At 38.2% G+C, this 18,911-nt stretch overlaps 1 protein-coding gene across 13 annotated transcripts in view; it reads right to left on the minus strand.

Annotated features, from left to right (window-relative positions):
• Window positions 1–18,911, minus strand: part of LOC137267857 (voltage-gated potassium channel subunit beta-2-like) — a 138,313-nt gene that overhangs the window by 17,659 nt on the left and 101,743 nt on the right. For 8 of the 13 annotated variants that reach the window (XM_067802292.1, XM_067802293.1, XM_067802290.1 and 5 more), the window contains 6 exons: window positions 16,177–16,262; window positions 15,398–15,518; window positions 14,930–15,024; window positions 14,557–14,677; window positions 12,575–12,663; window positions 656–741 (listed from right to left, as the gene is read on the minus strand). In XM_067802292.1, coding sequence (XP_067658393.1) covers window positions 656–741; window positions 12,575–12,663; window positions 14,557–14,677; window positions 14,930–15,024; window positions 15,398–15,518; window positions 16,177–16,262 — 598 coding nt within the window. Of the gene's footprint in view, window positions 1–655; window positions 742–8,099; window positions 8,150–11,258; window positions 11,366–12,574; window positions 12,664–14,556; window positions 14,678–14,929; window positions 15,025–15,397; window positions 15,519–16,176; window positions 16,263–18,911 lie in introns of those variants that run through there. The other 5 variants (XM_067802284.1, XM_067802286.1, XM_067802283.1 and 2 more) reach the window with 1 other exon arrangement.

Raw genomic sequence — 18,911 nt, forward strand, 5'->3', positions numbered from 1 at the left:
GTATTACTGAAGTGTATTTTGAAGGGGTTTGATGTCTTCAGTAAAGGTGAGAGAAACACTAAATCAGTTGGTAAGCCTGCCTGTGCACCTGCTGTAGGTGTGTAAACCCTCTCCGAGCCTCACTCTCATCTACCTATTGAACAATGGCACACAAATTTTGGGCAGTAATATGTTGCATAGGAACACCCTGATAGTGAAGAATGGCAGTAATACATGTGCGTGCAGCCACAGGAGGCGTTCTGGACCTACATCAGGAGAAACATAAAGGCAAGAACAAGCTTCATCATGGCCACAACAAACCAGAGATCACCTCTGAAACAGTGAATCAAAGCTACTGCTTTTGCTGTCTACCTATCTCATACACTGAATAATACCACAAATAGTGTCATTGACTTCAACGTCCATCTAGCATCAAAATCTGTTGTTCAAAACAGTATACATGTCTCTTGTAACAATATGAGAAAAATAAGATTAAATTTCCTCAGGGGAAATGCACAATGTGACGGACGTTCTACAAATTGTTCAACGAAGTCCAAAAAGTGTCTGGCTTCATGCAGTCCGCCAGAGGGCACCTGCTGCGCATCCTTAGGGTGGATGGGCATGGCTAGGGGTAGCAACATGCGGTAAAGAACCAATGAAAAGTGGTATTGTTCACCTGTATGTTTCTCGCTTGTACACAGGCTTATTCCCAAGCAGCTTATCCATCTCGCTAAGAATAGCCGGGGTCAGCTTGGACACATACTGAAACAGCAAAAAGAAACAGTAAGTAAATGTCGACATTTCCAAAAGTGCAATCTGGAGAGAACAGCAAGATGGTAATATGTTTCACAGCAAGTTAATCTTGTGCATCCATCTGCAAACAACCTAACATGTTCTCATTCTGACTACAATATTTCCAGGATTTTGCTGTAAAGTGGAGTTCTCTATTTAATAGATGAAGAGAAAAGTGGAGATATCGAATCAATGAATGAAGAAACCAAAACAGACATAAATATTCTCCAATGCATCTTTCAACCTACTTGCTTGTATGCACAGAGACACTGCATTGTCACAACATTGGATTTATTAACAGATAATCTCATTATAACTAGTCACGACATCATTGGATTTATTGTCAAATAGTCTCATTACAATTACTCCGACACGCAAACGCATACATGAATTTGTGTGGTGATAACTTGGTGTTAGATTTGTATGGGATGAACGCATACGCCAACATGAGCCTTCACAGTACGAGGCAAACATGGACTCCATCCTCAGATGCTGTGCATGTCACAGGGCAAATAAACACAGTTGCAAAACAAACACTCAAAAGCCACATGCTTTAGTAACCATGCAGAATACAATCTTCATATCTAACCACATGAAAATCATTAATCCCAAAAACTTAAACATCTAAATGTTAGCATACAACATACGTAAGACAATGCTGGCTTGATCTCAAGAAATAACAATACTTCATGTATGTTGAATACGTTCAACACATGCCTTGTAACGGTACGCAACAGGTTCTTCAGAGGAATTTAGAAGTATTATTTAGTATTCTAATAAAAGACAAAATGTTATGGATGTCAATTTCTTTATTATTTACACAATGTTTCTGGGTTATTCCTTGCCCCTTCATCAGGTGGAGGACCAGCCAGGAAGTATCATGGCTCATAATGGTTAAAGAACTCCAGTTACAGGATTTAGATTTCCTGTGGAACTTTCAGTGATTCAGAAATTTGATATCATTTAATATTATGGCTAATACAATGACACCTCAAGATAGGAATGAAGCTGCTTTTAGCAAGATTACTATGGCATTGGATATGTAATGAAGGACAGCACTAATCTCTGATAGGACTCTTTGTGCATTTCTCTCATAGAAACTGGACGAAAATTTACATGATACTGTTTCACAAAGAAAACATACAGGTAATGAAGGAGCATCCCAGAATTATTACATTATTTAAAAAAAGATGTCATTGAGGGACAGAAACTAAATTACTGGAGATAAGATATCATGTTAGGATATTCTATGAAAGATAATGTACATGGATCAGCTATATATCACAGAATCCACCAGTACTGGGTTTCACACCATTTATATATATAATTACCTCCATGGGAGTCAAACATGGATTTTCACTGTCATAAGCAAACACTTTAACCATTGGGCTACCTCACACCCACCCTAAGAATGAATCATTCAAATACCCATACGCAATAGTACAGCTATTGGCAGTACAGCTACCCTAACAACAGAAAATATATGCAAAAGATTCTGTATTGGTTTTTACTGAGTTTCCAGGGAAGCATCACTGCTGATGTCTGTGCAGTTTCAAATGTTAATTTAGTTCATTCTTTGATCTTTCACTACAATTGACCAAACTTACCTGTCCACAAAATTGTGTGATTGACATTTAGTGAGATGGTATTGCCCCTAGTTTGCAAGTCTATTTTAATATTCCCATCCCCAAGGAAGAACCAACAGGTGATAGGGAGTGATTGTGGGAGGAAAGGTCCTGATGCAAAGGCACAGCTGTGGAAGATCAAACGTTTCATCTGGACAATTTTCCCGCCCACATAATTCCAGATACCACTGGTGATTGACAATTCCAGTAATGGTCATTTTGGACATTGTAAATATTGCTCTTGGTTTTCAAGGCTATCTGCATATTCTTGTCCTGTTCCCTTGGACGAATCTACAGGTGACAAGGGTGCAGGTATCATATATGGGATGGTGGACTTGATGCAAGGTGATGTATACATCCTGCTACAAGCAGCAGTTAATGCCGAATGCCAGCAATATTATCTGGGATACCTTGACATGAAAGTTCCAAAGTTTGAAGCATAAATAAGTGGGAAATTGCTTACTCTTAGTGATGGGTAACTACAGCCATGAGACTGGCAATTCTGCCAGGTTGATTAAAGGCCTATATAATGTTGGTAAATATTAATTTATGTTCTCACCAGTCACACGCATCTTCCAGTAAACATTGTTGTGTTGTGATGTTGTGGAACAATGAGATTACACGAACTTTCACTTCCCCTTTCCAAGCAGGGAAAGATACAGTGGAAGCTGTCTAAACCAGCACTCCTGCTGGATTGTAGCACTGGTGATGAATGTACAAGCCAGGGGTGGAACTGAGACTTTATGCTGGTGTTGACAACTTGCCGGACTGGACAGATGCCGGTTTTGAAAGCTTCCACTGTATTAGTGTTTTACTTGAATGAAGCCAGTGAACCTGCTGAATGCCATCTAACAGGAATCGTTTCAAAAATGCAACCAAGAAGTTCTTCCACTTCAGAGGGTGGGGCAGATGACTGACCAGGTGTAACGTTTGTGTTGCAGACTATGAATATTTATGTGTTAAAGACTGCATTGCACCGAAGGACCACAAAAATCCATAGCCGAAACAGTTTCCTACATGTTTTCTTTTAGGAACACCCACAAATGAGCCAATTAAATTGACCTCAATGGGCCAGGCTGTCCATTTTGTATCTTTCTCTTCTGAGATATTTTAGGACATTAACCTTTCAATATATCACTCCTATATACATAATGTGCTATATGTATTTAGTGTCTCAAAGGCAATGTTGGCTGGACACTTTTATGAAGTGTGGGACACTGTAATAACATATTTTACTTCTTTTTTCTTCTGTGTTGACCCGTGAAGGTCCCGGGGTAGAATAGGCCTTCAGCAACCCATGCTTGCCATAAAAGGCGACTCAGCTTGTCGTAAGAGGCGACTAACTCGATCGGGTGGTCAGGCTGGCTGACTTGGTTGACGCATGTCATCGGTTCCCAATTGCGCAGATCGATGCTCATGTTGTTGATCATTGGTTTGTCTGGTCCACACTCGAGTATTTACAGACCGCCGCCATATAGCTGTAATATTGCTGAGTGCGGCGTAAAACTAAACTCACTCACTCACTCACTCTTCTGTGTTAATCCTGTAACTATAAGGGACTAGTTCTTCTAGATCTAGGTGCAAGCATTCTCTTCCCAAAGACGTAGGACGATTTGACAGGTGTAACCTCTGTGGGAAGAGAATGAGGTGCAAGAGACACAACTACTTCAAATTCATCTTGTGTGTGATACCGGAGTGTCTGGTATTCATCACAGTTTTGTATAAGACATACCTTCAGATGCATAAATAATGGTGTCATGATACACTTAAACAGTCACTTATAACGTTTTCCAATCTAATATTCATATGTTGTGAACTGAGTGAGGGTTTTTCTATGTTGCTTTTAGCAACATTTCAGCAATGCCAAAATGAGGACAGTAGAAACAGGCTTTTTACACACTGTACCATGTGGGCAATCACACCCACAACAAACCTTCAAGTAAGCAAACTTTCTGCCAAGGTGACCCAGACTTTGTCAATGTCATATTGGCTTATGGTAATCATTTCTCTAAAGTTTGAGACAACTTCAAGAAATGAGTCCCCATTACACAAGGCGATCATACTGCTACATCTATGTTAAAATGTGGGAGTTATGTTCTTTTAAGTGCTGCAATCACTTTAAGGAATGGGGCCCTGTTCCACGAGGCGATCATACAGCTACTTCTATGTTAAAATATGGAAGTTACGTTCACTATTGTGCTACATTCACTTTGAGGAACGCGGCCCTGTTCCATAAGGTGATGATACTGCTCGGTCTGTGTTAAACTATGGGAGTTACGTTCACTTCAGTGCTGCGATCACATTGAGGAATGGGGCTCAAACCCTAACATCCTACATTCACCTGTTCCAACAGCTGCAGTAGAAGCTTGCACAGCTACTGGACATAGACTCATGTACCGAAGAGGAATACCACATACCTTGAAGAATTTTGTCAAGAATAGTATCTTTAAAGAAGTGATTGATTCTTACTCTAGCACTAGCTAGACAACTCTATATCAGTCTACATGACGCATACCTCTCATACAGACATCTACTGGCATCCTCAATTTTAATTACAAGTTGGATACGGCAGTTATTCCACATGTGTATGGTTGATACAAACTTGTTGCTAAGCAATGGTGCAGATACTAACAAGTAACTGGATGGACACAAGACACAGGGTAGCATGCTTGTAGCCAGCGATGACGATGCAGCCATGGGGGAAAACTGAAGCTAGGGCTGACATTGCAGGAGAGGTATGGAGCCACGCTAGCAACAACACACAAACAGGGGGACAAGAGGGGCGGTTGTGACTGATTGCTGACATTGGATGATACTGCCCACTACAACACTGACGAGTAACACTGGTTGGGAACTCCTTAATCATGCCTTGGTCAACACTATCCACCTTACCTTTACATTAAAGACTGGCCATTTTCTGGGGGACTTTTGTATTGAAAACTAACTGACCCCAGAAATATTTGAAAAAAAATTTCTTGGCCACAAAAAAATGTTCCATTTTTTTAATAATATTTAAGCTCATAATTGTAGATAAAATTGTATCTCTTTTGCAGCTTCAGCTGACTAATTACCTCGTCTCTTTACAAAGTCGTCCCAGGCCCCCATCAGAACATACAATGGTTGTTCACTTGGCATTGTCTGGTTGCCATTGGTAATGATGTTTGTGTTGATAGCAATAGTTCACAAATGCATATCTTGTGTTTTTTCATTTCTGATTTATACGTAGAAAGGTTGAATTTGGTCAGCATGTTTTGTGTTTTTTTCACCTGCAATATTTCAAAAGTTTGTTCATGTTATTTCCAATGCAGTAAACAAAACTTCTTGTATTATTGACCAGTTTAATACACTTTATACTGATATTTCATTGTCAGTGGATAAATTTGATAATGCTTATAAATGGCCTGCTTGGAGAGCAATTTGGGCAAATCTGTTTAGTATTGATAAATGTGACATTTTTGTTCTGCTAAATGTGAAGTTTTGTACTGCTAAATGTGAAGTTTTGTACTTCTAAATGTGACATGTTGTGTTCAGCTAAATGGGAAGATTTGTACATCTAATTGTGAGATTTTGTACTGTTAAATGTGTACTAATTAATGTGTACAAACTGTACATGCTTCACAGTACAGGTGAGGAGCAAACAGTATCAGCACACTGATTCAGTGTTCCCACTAGGTTTCAGTTGTAGTCAAAATACGATGTGGAGGTGTTCAAACTATCTCTCTTCCGATACACATATACATTGTAAACAAATATATTAAATGAAAAATGGATGACCTTTTGCTCCAGGATATTTAATAAATTATAATAAGCTTTTACTGAATATGTGTATGCTAAATAGTTTGTAATATGGAAATTATCAACCTTCAAGCTTATAAAATTGTTAATCATCTGATCGCATGCTGGATTGGTCTCAAGATAATAAACAATTGTATAAATAATGAAATGTATCAGCCTTTTGAAGATAAAACAGTTATGTTTCAATGATGTACTATGATATGTATTACTACAATCCAAAATACACCAATCTGGATTCTGCTCCCCAGTAATACTAACTTGATGGGTGTGTAAGACCTTGTAGCTGGCAAAAGGTAACAGGTGAAATTGACGACTCAGCAATTCCCTGACATTAACATATAGACACTAATCACAAAACAATTCCTTCTTATTACTGCGATGTGATGTGAAATGGGGTTTAATGCTGTACTTAAGAACATTTTGTTCATGACAATGTGCATGTATGTGTACAAGTGGCTGCTTGTACTCGCCCAGATTTAAGCTGGTTCTATAGTACTAGCTCACTGAGATACCATGCTGCATGTAAGCATGAATACCCTACTTAGACATATTATACTGACCCTGAGCGGACCAGTCTTTGTTGTATCCATTACTGCTGAGTGCCAGGCAGGGACCAACAAGTACAATATCTTAATGCCTTTCAGTATGAAGTGGCAGCTCTCTTATTAAAAAACAAATCCAGTGTAACTGAGTAATTGAACCCACCCCCAACTCGAGGTTCAAGTCAAAATATACACCTCAAGCCAAAACATTCTAGAGAACAACTGTTCGTAATGGTCTGATATTGTGCTTGGCTTCACTGTAGCCAAATATTGCTGACACGGAATATTTACCTGTATGTCGCTTGTCAATGGAAGCAAGGAGTCGATATTCATGTGCGTTTGTTTATTTGTTTGTATATAATGAAATCAAGGAATTGATATATACATGTGTTGTTTGTATGAAATGGAATATCAGTATTCACATGTGTGTTGTTTGTTGATAAAACAATAAAAGAATTGATACTTACACTGTTTGTTTGTTTGTTTATAATGCAATGATATTCATAGTTTTGTTTGCCTAAAATGGAATCATGAAATCAATATTCAAGTGTTGATTGTGAATAAAACAATCAAAGAATTGATACTCACAAGTGTTTGTTTGTTTGTTTATAATGCAATCAAGGAAATGATATTCAAAGTGTTTCTTGTCTAAAATGGAATCATGAAATAAATATTCACATAAGTGTTGCTTGTTGATAAAACAATCAAAGATTTGATATTCACATATGTATTGTTTATTATGGAATCAAGGATTTGATATTCACATGATGTTTTGTAAAATGAAGTCAAGGCAATTATATTCACATGGTGTTGTTTGTTTAAAATAGAATAATGAAATCAATATTCACATTAGTGTTGATTGTTGATAAACAATCAAAGAATTGGTATTCAAATTGTTTTGGTTGTTCAAAATTCAGAACTGTTATTCATGAATGTTTGCTTATAATTAAATCAAGAAATCAGCGTTCACAAGTGTTTTGGTTCTTTTTTCAAAAACTGAATGAAACAATAGATCGAGTGAAAAAATTGTGTGTTTATTAAGGGCATGATCAAAGAAACAATATTCACTGTGTATGATGGAATCACGAACTCAGTATTCTTATGTGTGTTGCTTGTTCAACTGTTTGTTTGTTTGTTTGTTTGTTTGGTATGGAATCAAGAACACTATAATCATGTGTGCGATGTCTCATTATCACCATTGAAATGGCACAGAGAGAAGCTACAAGAATCACGGAGTCACACAACCAGGACAGGGTACGCCACGTACTGCAGCAGAGATACAAACACAGCGACATACCCAGAGGCAGATGTGCACTACATCGAGATGGGATCGACCATATTTACAAGAAAGAAAAGCAACATGTACCCTGTACATTTCATACAACTGTCTCTTGGATGTCATGTTCGCATTCCAAGCTGAAACATGAGACAACACAAGATGGATGTCATGACGCACTGTAGGACAGAGATAGAACTCATGCTCTTAAAAGAATTCCTTGATTAAAGTATCTAAGGCATGAACACACTTAAAATATGCTTGGAAAAAAGTATTTTTTATAAAAAGAACTGGTACTGAATAAGCATGCCTGTCTTTGCTAAGAATCTAGGATCTTGAATGATACTTGATCCTTTATTGACTTGTACTATATGACTAGTATCAGGTCCTGTAGTACATGACGTGCACACATGCCTCTGTACAATAAGCACATTAATATGACTGCTTATGTCGTCTTAATCATGATCGTATTGCAGAGGCGCTCAGAGCTGTCACATTTGAGTCTTGCCGTGTCATAGATTTCCTGGTTAGACCTACAAGGGGCGCTTGTTAATCCATGACAAATACATGCACTTCTGTCCTTCACATTATCTATGAATTCCTGTAATTGTGTTCAAGATGGGCCTGGCTTGGGTCTATCTCCTCTTATTCGTCTGAATATCAGTGAAGAGTTAACCTTAACAGTTGCCCTCAATATTAGTGTATGTCTCCACATTAGATGATAACTCTATGTCCACAGTGGGAATGGGTATCAGGATTGGGGATGTGGTCTTCCTTTAACTTAATTATCTGTGGAATAATCATAACATCATTTTATACACTATCAATATTTAGTACTAATATCCTGTATTTAAGCAAACAAATCATACTTAAATATCAGTGATTAAATTCAATGCCAGATTCAGAATTACTTGAACTACAAAAGAAGTAGTTCTGATTTGTTAAAAAGCTTTCCGATAAATATTTTCAAACAATATGAACATAACTATAAGAGCAGAGTTTGTCAAACCAGTTAAAGTAAGCATAATATGTTGTTTTCTACCTTCTGTAAAAAATTCATGCTCATGAGCAGCCTGTAAATGATCAAGTCTGAATCAGACAAACTGGTGACCAATGTTATGAGCAAATTCTGATGCCACAAGTGTACAATGATACTGAATCAGCCAAATCACTGACCCATTTGGTTGGGGCTTACAACCAGCAGTAGCCGTCTTTGACCTGTTCCCACCTAGGTACCCAGTAGTGTAAGTCAGACAGTTTACCCTTAGCACTATCCCATCTGTAGCAGTATCACTGAGACATGATCAGAATGCCTGTGATTGACAGTGCTTGTCTTCTCACTTGCCTATAAACGTAAATGATTAATTTGATCACTCTTGACTTAACCCGCACATATACATTTCAAAATTAGAGACTAATGTCCCTCGTGAATTTTTGTTACAGACATATCTCAATGATGAATTAATACTAGTGAATAATATTCCCTGTACATTACATCCATGAAGATGTGGGTTAGAACTGGTCCAGCAACCCATGCTTAACATAGGAGGTGGCTAAACTGGATGACAAACATGTCATCGTATCCCATTTGCAATGCTCATGCTATTGATCACTGGATTGTCTGGTCCAGGCTATATTTTTTACAAAACACTGTTGTATAGCTGGAATATTGCTGACTGAAGCATTAAAAACAAACCAAGCAAATATATGTGAATTAACGATGGGAACTTATCTTCCCTTGGAGTTCTGATTGGGAAGTATCTGTTTTGAATAAATCTCTTCTTTGAAGCAATGTTCTGGGTTTATCTCCCTTCCAAATAAGTGCTATAAGTTCCTCAAAACACTTGACTGTTTTTTTCCAAAGATCTACCAACTATTTCTGCCCCAAGTAACAGCTCCTCTGAGCGATACTTGGCTATAACCATGTATTAAGTTTAAGGTTGCAAGAAATGCCATTAAGTGCACAAACAAGTGATGATAATATCAAGTACTTTTCGCCAAGCTAATCATTTTGTTTGACAGTTCAAATATCTACAATATTTCATATCAACTTTCATGTAATTGACAGAATAAGAATATGAGGGGAAAAGGCGAGTCTTTCAATAAGCCATAATGTTTTGAATTAATTTCTCTTATCAATTAATGTCAGGGAGTTATCTCCCATGTAAATTAATGCTGGGGAATCATCTCCTGTGTGACTTGATGTGGGGAACTATCTTCCTCATGAAATGATATGAGGAATTATCTCCCTTGAGAATTGACATGAGGAATTATCTCCCTTGAGAACTGATAGGAGGAATTATCTCCTTGTGAAGTGATATGAGGAATTATCTCCGTTGTGAATTGATATTTAGGAGATAAACATACTGTGTTGGAAAATCAGAGGTGTATAACGAAATTATAATAGCTCTAAATTTGATTTAAAACTGAACGTGTAGCGCGAGTTTTTAAATACAAAATTTAGAGCTATTATAATTTCATTACATACCTCTGATTTTCCAACACAATTTCCTTTTATCTCCATTCTACCATAACCGTGTTATTCAGATTTTAAACAAATACTTAAAGTGTTGGAAAATCAGAGGTATATAACATGATTACATACCTCTGAATGACTTTGATTAACCAATCACAATCCAGTATTTACTGAAGTCATGGTAGAATGGAGATTATACCCCTTGTGAATTTATGTTAGGCATTAATCTCCCTTACAAATTAATAATAGTGATTCATTACCATAAGACCACAAGAAATCTTGTTATTTATGTAGCTTTATTTTTTAAATGGTTATCGTGAGCTGGGACAAAAACCTCTTTCAAACATATTTAGATTATTTCAAAACATATCAGTTACTTGTAAGTAAGTGGAAAACCAACACTGATCTTAGCACTTAGATGTTAATCACTTTGGTGAAGTTTACAAGCAATGGCACTGGGAGAACAAGCTAAGGAAGATAATCTGTATCAAATAAACAGATGCTGGATTCAGGGAACATTTTAGTCCTATTTACTTTTAATTTGCATAAAATACTTCCGAATGTGATGGAAACGTTTTGTAAGATCCCTGGACTAAAACTGGCAGAAACCCAGTATAAGCATGGACAACAAACGATCTGTATCAGACAAATGTCCTTGCACTTCAAACCAAGGAATCTATTCCACAGACAAGCTTCTCATATAACAACACTTCTGATTCCTGTCTTTACAAGCCACGTGGGCTGTTACAAGGGTAATGTAAATGTTCTGTTACCACGACAACGTACACCGCTGCGACCCTGGCGGTGACCTTGGTAGGGGTTTGTTATTAAGTACAGTGTCCAAACGCTCTTGAATTTCCAACGTGATTTTAGGGACAAACTGGCAAGGGTAAAAAATGGAAAAAGTGATTAAACAAATCCGATGTTGAGATAAATAAGCCAAACAATGATTAGCCTGTTGGCAGTGTTAGTGAGGAGGAAAGGCAGCTATATTCGGGATAAGGAGGGAACGTTAGTTATTAACTTCCTAAAAACCAATATTTTGAAACCTTGGCACTTTCCAAGCATAACAACATTATATTTTTCATCATACAATTAAACAGAAAAAATGCACTGACTCATCAATGTTTTACAATAGAGCTGGGGACACTGATGACAACAAATAGCCACCCACTTCTTTAGAAATGAATTAAGTTCTATCTCACAATAGAGTAGTACCAGAAAGATGTATTAAGATGAAATTTATAACGAATATTGGATAGGAAAAATAATGCTTTCTGTGAAGGAAGTCACAAGGTTTCAAAGTATTTCAGTTGAAGAAATCTAAAATGTTAATAATAAAACCATCACTTCGTAGCACTAGAGTTGAAGGTATGCCATTTTTAATATGATCTATAGTACCAAGTGTCAGAAACAATGCAGTAGAAATAACTTCATGAGGACATGACTCACAGTAACCACAATTCAAACAAATGCAAAAATACACTTTAAAAGCCAGAACCAGGGAACCATTCCTTACATTGTATTATAAAAGACTGCACTCCTGAAATCATTCCTTGACAAATGGACATTCCAATTCCAAATTTTGCAACTTCTGCCATTTCAGATTAGTGAAAACTCATGTAGATTTATAATTCCTTTTGGAGACGATACTGAAAATATCACAAATTAATCTTTCAAACATAAAAAAAACATGAAAAAGTGATACAAAATCTTTTAAAAGAATCCTGGGCAAATTGTGTACTTATTATTACTCTATAACAAAACAAAAGTCCTTACATTCTAAACATGGCTAAAGAAATGGTGAATATAGCCAGCATATATAATAAATGTTGGCAAACTGTTTTAAGCTAACTGTAAACGACTTATTTCCCTGGTTCTATAAAATTCAACTAGTAAAAACTCTACATGTCATTGACAGTGACTCACAGGCTTGCAATTTGTGCAGTTTCAAATAAGCAAGAACTTATGTAGTCCATGTGATCAGCTTAGCAGTGTTATTAGCTTGTGAACAGCAAAGAAAGTACATGCAGTGAATCACGCACAGCTGAGATGGGCGCCCCACCAGGCAAAGGGAGATAAATCTTACCTGTAGGGCCTGGATGTCTTCATACAACTGATCAACATTGGAAGCTCCGAGCAGGACACAGTGAACATTCTCACTCTTAACACACCACGCTGGAGACGAGAAACAGGCATAACATGAAACTAGTACACACAATTTGATATAATTGGTTACTTCCCACCAGTCCAAAGTTCATGTCAGTGTAAAGGTGTTGGGTATACATTGAAGCCATAATTAAAAACTCTCGTCACAAGATCAGTAAAACAGCAATAATGAAAAAGTTCAGATCTGTCTTTGGTTGTCCACATGGTCACCATTGCAAGAATTATTTCTTATCACCATAATTGCTTGTTTTCACTTTGTAGATATTAGAATACAATAGTAATCAATATTCCTGATATTTTGTGATTTTGTTGAAATGGTGAGGGGAATAAGATAATATCCATTTAAATTTGATTTCCAAAGGAAGCAAATCACCTGACTCCCCGATACAATTCAATTGCTTTCATACAACAAGTGGAATTCAACGGACATACTCTGACCAGAGACCCCATATGGAATTGTTTACGGCAATTTCAGTCCATGGAAGTATTTCTATCAGGACTTTATAAATTACATGTTCAAGAAAGAGAGAATTATTATCCTGTATAATGAGACAAGCAAATGAACTCATATGGGTAGGTGGTGTTCCCTGTCACTAACATTCAGTCTTACTGGGGATGGCTATTAGAGATACAGTCATCCCTCGCCATAACGCGGGTCTTGGGAGCCATGGATTACCCCACGGTATCGTGAAGCATGTTATTGCAAGGGATGACTGTATATGATTGTCAGCTTCACTGAAGTATTGACTGAAACGAGATGAGATATAATAATGTGCTAGGTTTGATACATGTGTTAAAGGGGAACTGTGCTCAATGATACAGAGCCCAGTCTACATGTTGTAAATAACATACAAGGAAGGATACGTTGTCTCCCTCTTATACTTTAATCTTATTGGGACTGCTAGGTGACCTGAGGATAATCTGCATCTAAGAAACAAATACTGGATTCAAGGGAACATTTTTGTCCTATTTACTTTTAATTTGCATAAAATACTTCCGAATGTGACGGAAACGTTTTGTAAGATCACGGGACTAAAACTGGCAGAAACCCAGTATAAGCATGGACAACAAACAAAATGTTCCTGCACTTCAAACCAAGGAATCTATTCCACAGACAAGCTTCTCATATAACAACACTTCTGATTCCTGTCTTTACTAGCCACGTGGGCTGTTACAAGGGTAATGTAAATGTTCTGTTACCACGACAACGTACACCGCTGCGACCCTGGCGGTGACCTTGGTAGGGGTTTGTTATTAAGTACAGTGTCCAACTTGAATTTCCAACGTGATTTTAGGGACAAACTGGCAAGGGTAAAAAATGGAAAAAGTGATTAAACAAATCCGATGTTGAGATAAATAAGCCAAACAATGACTAGCCTGTTGGCAGTGTTAGTGAGGAGGAAAGGCAGCTATATTCGGGATAAGGAGGGAACGTTAGTTATTAACTTCCTAAAAAACAATATTTTGAAATCTTGGCACTTTCCAAGCATGATAACATTATATTTTTCACCATACAATTAAACAGAAAAAATGCACTGACTCATCAATGTTTTACAATAGAGCTGGGGACACTGATGACAACAAATAGCCACCCACTTCTTTAGAAATGAATTAAGTTCTATCTCATAATAGAGTAGTACCAGAAAGATGTATTAAGATGAAATTTATAATGAATATTGGATAGGAATCTTATTGGGACTGCTAGTTGACCTGAGCCAAGTTCCCCTTTACGCCTGTGTGTACCAGGGACTGCCAGCTGACATTAAGCTTATGTCTAGTCCAGTAGGAACTGCTCATTGACTTGAGCAAGTCCCCCTTTAAGTTTATGCCTAGCACAGTGAGAACTGCCAGTTGACCTGTACCAAGCCCCCCTTTAAGCTAATGGCTAGTTGTGACTCCCACCTATGGCGAGCTGTGCTATAGAACAGCCCAGTCTGTCGGCAATCACTGCCACCTCTCTCAGTTTGGCTTGCTGTCGTCGTCCATCCTCACTCAACACCTTATCCTTCAACCAGCTGTAGCCCTGAAAACAGTAGAATAAAAAACTCAGATGGAGAAATACACCCTGAAATCTGAGGTATGAGGAGGTGGTTTTCATTAACTGGTGGTCCTCTTTACCTGGGAGTAATGCGGGACAAGATAACCAGAGGTGATCACAATTTTTAAATATTTTGTGGAATAAATCATTTTTCTTGAAATTACTTTTCAGAAACAAATAATGGAAGTTATCTTGACATCCTGTGGTTGTTACCAGGAGCTGAGCAGATATACTGACCTTGAGGGCAGCTCTGGAGTAGATGGGAACGCCATCATCGTATTTCCCTGTAAGGATCCCACTGGCAAGAGGGGACCACGTCACTGTCCCGATACCTACAACAATCAGTGTGTCTCAGTATAAACAGTATCACAGCATTCTCGAGAGCCATTTTCACAAGTTTGAACCTGTTTTTTCCATTCTAAAATATGGGAGGACAGTTACACATGGTAGGGGAAGTATATTGATAAGACAACCAGAAAATGTTTAACAACATCCCAGTTCTGAATGTGTTGTAGTTATGGCTGTCCCCACTTGAATCTCAACTGCACACTGTATGATAAATCTCAACTCCCTTCTTTGCCCAAGTTCACTGCACGTGTGGCAACACAGAAATAATCTCCACACTCGATCCCAGTACCTCAACCTCGCTGGATCACTAGTCTGGCACTTTAAGTTAAGATCCTCCTTGTCTTGTCCCACACCTACCTATTTTATGGTACAGTTCAGGCATCTGTATTTCCACCTTCTCCCTCTGGAACAGATGGTACTCTGCCTGCTCCGCTACTGGGGGAATCAGGTTGAACTGTCGCGCCACTGAGTACGCCTCCTACAACACGCACACCTTGGGTCAAGGTGGATACATCCACAGACCTTCACGATTGACACAAAAGAGTTTAATACAGAATATCATAATTACGGTTGACTACGGTCAGAACGGTTGACTACAGATTTTATTCAATCAAAGAAATGAGAAGGCTGACATTCTGTGTACATGAAGCATGACCATATACAGTATTACTGAAGTGTCATAAAATGCTGGTCTACAAGCAGGACATACCGACTTTGCATTTACATGGAATACTTGACATCATGGCAGAATATTACTCTAAAATGGGTCTTATTACGAAGTGAGGCTATAACTGTCCACAAAACCTGCAGCAAGTCCTGCATTTATAATGTTACATTCAATAACTTTAAGACATAGAGCAACTGCAAGTCTCAGAGGTCATATTGGTGAAGACTAAGGGCACATGAATGGTGCTTTCAAACCTAAAACTTAATCAGGAGAACTCACAATCATAAGTTTAAATTCTTGTCAAACTGTACCTCAGCACCAGAGATCTCTTCTATTCAGCTTGTACCAACCACTAGGGGCCTGTTTTCACTTGGAATTCAAGTTTGGACAAAGATATAAGGATACAATGGTTGTACCCCTGGAAGTGCTACAGTACTGTTCCTCTCAGGTTTGACCAAGAAACACCCACCATGATCTCCATAGGGCTCCACCGTGACGTCCCCCAGTACATGGCCCAGCCATGGTTGATGACGTGGGTGAAAGCACGCACCACCTCTGCAACAGCAAAGACAATCTGGTCAAAAGTCAGTGAGTAGGTTTTTAGCAAAATATCCATCAGTATCATAGTGAGTGACACCAAAAATGGCTTCACACACGTCAGTATATACAGAATCAAACCCATTCCTTCAGTGTGAGACACTGCCTCTGCTATTATTCACAATAACAAAACCTGGGGTAACTAAACGTGAAAACACTAAACCAGTGATACAAACCATGGTACTGCATGATACAGCAAGTGACTTGAGTGTTAATCAGGGTCAGATCAAAACAGGGCTTGGATTTTCGAAGCTATCTTAGCACTAACATAGTCGTATGTTCATGTTAACGTATAGCACTTATGACTATCTGAGCGCCAAGAGAGCTAAAAAAATCTAGGCCCAGGATGCCAGAACCAGGAAGAATCCTCAACCACCAGCCACTGGACTTTTTCCAGTGCCTCCCCTACTCTTATTAATGATTGATATTTAACAGTGTCCCAGTGTTACAAGACAGTATCCCAGTAGCTACTTAAGTGTCACTGTGCCTGTGTTATGAGTCAACTGTACCACTGTCTTCAACAAGCAAGTAAGCTTCATTAACCTCTGTGTACTTGTGCAAGCACTTCATGAATCAATTTCACTTCTGTCAAAACAGGTTAAGATGAAATATCAAGAAAACTGGTATCAATTTGGACCTGATCTTGTTCAGCAAACGGTATGGTTTCCCTGCAAGGAAGATTCCCAGCAGAACTATATTGATTCCCTCACAACTACTATTATTCATGATAAGGGTCTGCCACAGTCAGTTCAAGATGCCATCTACATCAACGACAATGTGATTTACTCCACTGAGATACTCAGGCCACACAGCCATGTAGGCTCACATTCCCCACTACTCACAAGAAGCGGAACTCTGGATTCTTTCATATAATAAATTAATATGACAGTTAAACTACAGTGATATGAAAGATGCTGGTGTTCTTCTGAATATTGAGTATGTATTCAGGAAGCTAGCAGATGACCTTGGTATTGCTTGCTGCTAGTGATGCCAGTGAGTAGGATGAATGGCCTGACTTCCTTTGATTAGGACACTGTACCTGAACAGCTTGCTAGAAATTCACATTAATACAGCAATTTCATGATTTTAACTCTTTCAAAAGGACATTCCTCTTTAGCACTACCAAAATTAAATTGTTTTACAGACAGTGGGCACTCCGAAACATTGCCTTTCATCAGCGACTGATTATAGTGTCAAGGCTGTCTGTGATAATTTCTGCACAAGTTCAAAATGTTAACATACATTTAATGTTCAAACAGAAAAATAAACACTCACTAAAAGTCACAAGTTTAGTTCCTTCAATTGTGCTGGTAAAAAACATACCTATATATTAATATATATTTTTTAAAGCTGTAATCAATCCAAAGTGACAGATCCTTGCTTGTTATAAGACTGAGTGAGTGAGTGAGTTCAGTTTCACACAGCACTCAGCAATATTCCAGGTATATGGTGACCGACAATAATCGACTTGATCCCATTAGCCGCCTCATACAACAAACTTAGTCGTCTTTTGTGGCAAGCATTATAAGGTTGCTGAAAAACTATTCTGCCCCGTATATCTTCACTGGACACTTGCCAAAAAAAGCAACCAATGATGACTACATTATTTACAGATTGCTGTCAAATAACTGGGACATTGCTAAGAGTGGCAATAAACAAACACCACATTTAAATCCAACAATTTTTTCCACCACAAGTAAATATTTGATGGGCTTGATAACAAAACTGAAACAGTCACTGACGTGGCTCTAGTAATAAATTATTGATAGTAAGGTCAGCCTAGTGTTGGCCAATCAATGAAATACTTTCTCCTGCATCCTGCTGGGACATGGCATCTAGCCAACACCTATATGGTTCTAACAATCTATATCACCCAAGTGTGTAGCCAATACTGCAACATGCTGTGATATTGCCTGATATAAAGAGCCACAGCTCCCTATCACTACCTGAGTAAATATTTGACAGATGTAAACTGCATTATCTCAGATTACATATCAGTATTGGCATGGTTAGTGCCGACACACAATTAGCACTATGCTGTTGACAAGGAAATCAGTGCCAACAAGCACTGACTCTAATGTACTAACAGTTCAGAAACCGTGGCTTGGATAATGTCTGTATGCGACAGTGATCACATTTCATTCGAAAATATACAGCAGCAATGATTTAGTGATCAAGTTGTCAGCATCATCTGATGGTATAAATAAGGGAAATCTGAAACTAACTGGTCACTGATTATGAATATTGTGTGTTGACCTATTTGGCACTGTTGCATGCACTTGTGCTGTACAGGCCAGTGTTTGTGGGAGAAAGGTGAGTCCACTTTGTCTTGGTTTAGTCTTGAGGGCCCAGCAAGTATTTCACAACATAGAGATGCTCTGATGTAAATTCAGGCATTGTCTTTCTCTTGCATTTTTTTAAATGATGTTTCATTGATGCATGAGTAGGTGATAGGGCTGGGATGGGTACTCGGATACTAGAATCCTATTTCTGGGAATCGAGTATGGGAATCGAGTACCCAGAAAGGGAGAGAACTTGTAATGACAAGGGCAGATAATAATTCATCTTTTATCAGTATTGACATAACACACATTTATATCCTTGGTT

This window comes from Haliotis asinina, chromosome 16 (genome assembly GCF_037392515.1).
Source record: "Haliotis asinina isolate JCU_RB_2024 chromosome 16, JCU_Hal_asi_v2, whole genome shotgun sequence".
NCBI classification, from domain to species: Eukaryota; Metazoa; Mollusca; class Gastropoda; order Lepetellida; family Haliotidae; genus Haliotis; species Haliotis asinina.